The sequence below is a fragment of the Vigna radiata genome, chromosome 1, assembly GCF_000741045.1.
Source record: "Vigna radiata var. radiata cultivar VC1973A chromosome 1, Vradiata_ver6, whole genome shotgun sequence".
Lineage (NCBI taxonomy): Eukaryota > Viridiplantae > Streptophyta > Magnoliopsida > Fabales > Fabaceae > Vigna > Vigna radiata.
The window spans coordinates 10,850,119-10,854,542 of record NC_028351.1 but is presented as its reverse complement, the minus strand read 5'-3'; the positions used below and the strand labels follow the sequence as shown (position 1 = coordinate 10,854,542).

The window sequence follows — 4,424 nt, the reverse complement described above, 5'->3', positions numbered from 1 at the left end:
TCCCATTACTCAATATAAGAAAAAAAAATTCTCTTGGTTCCTAACTAGACTAGAAACTTAATCGATCAATATAAGAAAAAAAAAAAAAAAAAAAAAAAAAAAACTCACACCTTATACAAGCACAGCTTAGCCAAGTTGGTTCCATTTAAACATAAAGTTCAGTGGCGATACAAAGAAGTCCACATACTCTTACATAGTAAAATATGCATGTCAGTCCAAATAGATTATGTCTTTCTACACCCCCATAATTTCTTTCTTTTTCTACCTTTGTGAGGTGTAAAAAAAAGTTCAAATTGATTATGAATATGAATATAAGTATAATCTGAAATATCTTTTCAAATTCATAAATACATCTTGGATTACAAAAAATTATAAACACATTGGATTATATAATCACTGAATTTCATTTTGAGATAAAAAATATTTATTTTCTATTATACAATTCATAACTCATAGGAATTCATATTATGTAATCTTAAATAAAATTTCAAATTATGCATTATAGAATAAAGAGTGGTTGACAAAAGGATGAAGCATATAAGTTTTGGGACATTGAGAAAAAACATCTTGAGTCATATGAATTAGATACAGATGAAAAAGAATACTTGTAAAAGACAAAAGATAAAGAGAAGAATAATCCTCAACTTGAAGATTTGGTTAAGACATGACAACAATCCCGAGGATTATCATTAGACAATGATATTGGAGATGTCTCAAAAGAGATAAGTACTAGAAGAAACATACCAAATTTTTATATGATTGTGGTTTTTGTTTCACAGTTATAACCTAAGAATGTGAAGGAAGCTCTTCAAGATGATCCATAGTGTATGGAAATGTAAGAAGAGCTAAATCATTTTGAAAGAAATTAAGTGTGGAAATTAATCCCTAGAGAAAACACTCATCAAGTGATAGAAACTATATGGATGTTCAAAAACAAACTGAATGAAGATAGGAATATAACCAAGAACAAAGCTAGGATTGTTGCACAAGACTATAGTAAAGAAGAAGGTATTAACTATGATGAAACATGTGCTCCTATTGTCAGGTTAGATGCAATATGCCTATTTCTTGTTGATGCATCTATTATGAAATTTAAATTATATCAAATGGATATTGAAAGGGTTTTCCTAAATGGTTTTCTAAAAGAAGATGTATTTGTTGAACAACCACCTGGATTTGAAGATCATAAATATCCAAATCATATTTAAAGAAGCCCTTTTAGGGATTAAAACAAGCTCCTAAATCTTGCTATGAAAGGCTTAGACATTTTCTCTTAGAAAATGGATTTAATCGAGGAAAAGTTTATGCCACTTTATTTATTAAAAGAGTAGGAAAACATATTCTGCTTACCCAGGTATATGTTGACGATATTATATTTCGGTCAATTAATAAATCACTTTGGGAGGATTTTGTTAAGACTGTGTAGAGTGAATTTGAGATGTCAATAATGAGAGAGTTGACATTTTTCCTTGGTTTACAAATAAAGCAAATGAAAGAATGTACGTTATTTTGCCAACTAAATATTGTAAAGACATCCTAAAGAAGTTCGAAATGGACAAAGCTAAAGAGGTATAACTCCTATGGCAACATCATATTATCTTGAAAGAGATGAATCAGGTATGCTCGTAAACGAAACTCTGTATAAAGGCATGACATGGTTATTGTTATATCTTATTGCAAGTAGGTCAAATATCATGCAAAGTGTTTGTGTATGTATTAGGTACCATGCTAGTTCTAAGGAATCTCATCTCACTGTAGTTAAGTGTATTCTTAAGTATTTTAAGGGAACTGTGTCCTTTAACTTGTGGTAATCCTTCAGGAGTTGAACCTAATTTTGTAGAATTTTCTGATGCAGATGATGGAAGTTGTAAGTTAAATAGAAAAGGCACTAGTGGTACATGTTACCTTTTAAGTAATTCCTTAGTTTTCTGACTTTCTAAGAAAGAAGCATATGTAGTTCTTTTCACCACTAAGACTAAATATATTATTGCAAATAACTTGTGCAAAGAATTCATAATTAAACAACAATTAGATGATTTTGATATATATACCTTCAACATACACCTCATAAATATGATAATATCGATGTCGTCGTAGAATAAGATATTTTCACAATTAACTATATTTATAATAAATTTCATACATACAATTATATATATCAACTTATATACACCAATTTGAAAAAGAAAATATATTATCTTTATCTTATATTTCATTTTAATTCCATAAATACCATAATGATTTAAAAGAAAGAGTTTTGCAACATCTTTAAAAATAGTATAACTAACTTTTCTTGAATGTGTTTGAATTATGGTGAAGGAGTACGACATCAAATGAAAACCTGCATTGCTCCCTTCAAATGGAATTACCATCATAAAGACGATAAAGCTTGAAACTTAATGGTATGGGTCTCGGCAACTGATGGAAAGTTTTCCAGAGTTTGATGCATCATTCGTCTCTCTCCAGGCGTCAGGTTATGCTTATTATGCTTCAACATTCGAAGTCCAAGTAATTATTACTCTAAATTTCCTTAGTTTTACAAATTTATTATCTTCTTACATTTGTAACAACTGAACTGCTGCAATGGAATGCGTAGTTGATAGCAAATTAAGTTTCCAGCTTGTTCTTCTTCAGTGTATTGTGGATATAACATTTGTGGCCATCTTAAGAAACTCTGATTTTATATAATTGGAAGACTTCTTACTTGCTTACGGCTGATGAGAATATCTAGCGTGAGGAATTCTTACCTATTTGACTATCTTAGAATACAGTTCATTGGTAAAGTTGGCATGAAACAAATTCTTCACTGAATGAGATGAATTTACTTATTCAAGATGCAATTACAAGAAATTCTTACTCTTGAGCATAATTCAAAGCTGAAATGAAAGTTTTGATTACTCTGTATAGCTCCTTTGCCTTCAATGGATCAGTATCTTGAATCCCATGATAATCCCCTGGGGTGAAATGCCCCACAACTTTCACACCCTTCTTTTTCATCAACTTAACCAGCTGCACCTGACGATCCACCAGTGGGTCACCTCCACACCCGGTAACCAGTACCCACCATCCAACCCTTTCGATCAATTCCAATCTCGCAGGACCGTTCCCCGCCGTCGGATTGCAATACTCGTGATCACGGTCAACCCCAACCGGTAACGACAACTCCCACATCGCGTAATTAAAGCACTGCCCCAAATGAGGTTCGTTCGCCAGCCTCCGCTCCGAACCTGTCCTGCGGGTCCCACTGAAAAAAGGTTGAACCAAAATAAGCCCTTTGATCTTGGGAATCTGATAGTCGGCAGCCGCAGCTGCACGTAGACCGGCGTTGTAGGCGATATTTCCCCCGGCACTACTCCCCATGAGAAAAACATTGGAGTAATCGACGAGGTTTTTAAGCCAATCATCCTGGCTGGCTTTTATCCACCGCAGCGCCTCCACGGCATCATCGTACGCCGCGGGGAGTCTATGTTCCGGTGCGAGACGGTACTCCAGGGATACTACTACCGCGACGACGTCGTTTGCCATGTTGAAGCAAAACTCGTGGAAGATCGTTGAGGCTGCACTGAGGAAAATGAACCCTCCACCATGGAAGAAAAGCAGCAGGGGGAGCTTAGAGCGTTGATGCTGTGCTGCGCGGGGCAGGTACAGCCTCGCCCAGGTGCCCTTGGATGGGTTGATGGAGAGGTCTTTGGAGAGTACGAGGAGAGTGGGATCGGCTGCGGGCGGGCTGTCGGGGGGTTTGTCGGGGCGTGTGACGGTGCCGTTTTGGTTAAGGATTAGATTGAGTTGGCTGTAGGGGTTTTTGTTGCATGGGGTTGAAGTGGATTGGGCTTGGAGAGTGAGTGAGTTTGCAATGAAGAAAAGGGTTAAGAAAAATGCAAATGCAATTGAACATCTCCAAAGGAATTTGTAATGGGAGAAAGAGAAGAGGGACATCATTGATTTTTTTAAACTATAATTATACCATTAAAATGTGTGGAAGGAAGAAGAAGAAGCAACCAGAAGCATGAATGGATAAGAAGTAATTGATGATTGATATGATGATGGTGTGATATCTTCATTATCAATTTTGGATTTTATATTCTTTTTAGAAAATCTCACTGTGAAATAATTAAAATTATTTAATGGAAAATGATATTTTGATATCAATTTTTGACACTATTTTAACATTGTACACGTGTTAAAATGTGGTTGGACAATTTTAAATTAAAAAAATAATACAAAAATATATGTAAAGAAAAATTAAAATTTTTTTTAATTTAAAATTGTCTAACCATATTTTGAGACAGTAAAATGATTTCAAAAAAATTGGTGTAAAAATATACTTTCCTTATTTAATAGATGTAAAAGTTTGATTTGAACCTTTTAGGCTTATCCTTTCTGATGTTTTCTTGGCCTCGAGTTCTTGTGGATAAGATTTTTTT

The 4,424-nt window shown here is 34.3% G+C and overlaps 1 protein-coding gene across 1 annotated transcript; it reads right to left on the bottom strand.

The window, feature by feature from the left end:
* Positions 1-2,732: 2,732 nt before the first annotated feature.
* Positions 2,733-3,987, bottom strand: LOC106768735 (carboxylesterase 1). Its single transcript, XM_014654064.2, has one exon. It carries the CDS (start codon positions 3,937-3,939, stop codon positions 2,854-2,856), a length of 1,086 nt encoding a protein of 361 aa, XP_014509550.1. The 5' UTR covers positions 3,940-3,987; the 3' UTR covers positions 2,733-2,853.
* Positions 3,988-4,424: the final 437 nt, after the last annotated feature.

Excerpts from the sequence above, each read along its gene's own strand:
- LOC106768735 (XM_014654064.2), bottom strand. The coding sequence starts at position 3,939 with ATGATGTCCCTCTTCTCTTTCTCCCATTACAAATTCCTTTGGAGATGT.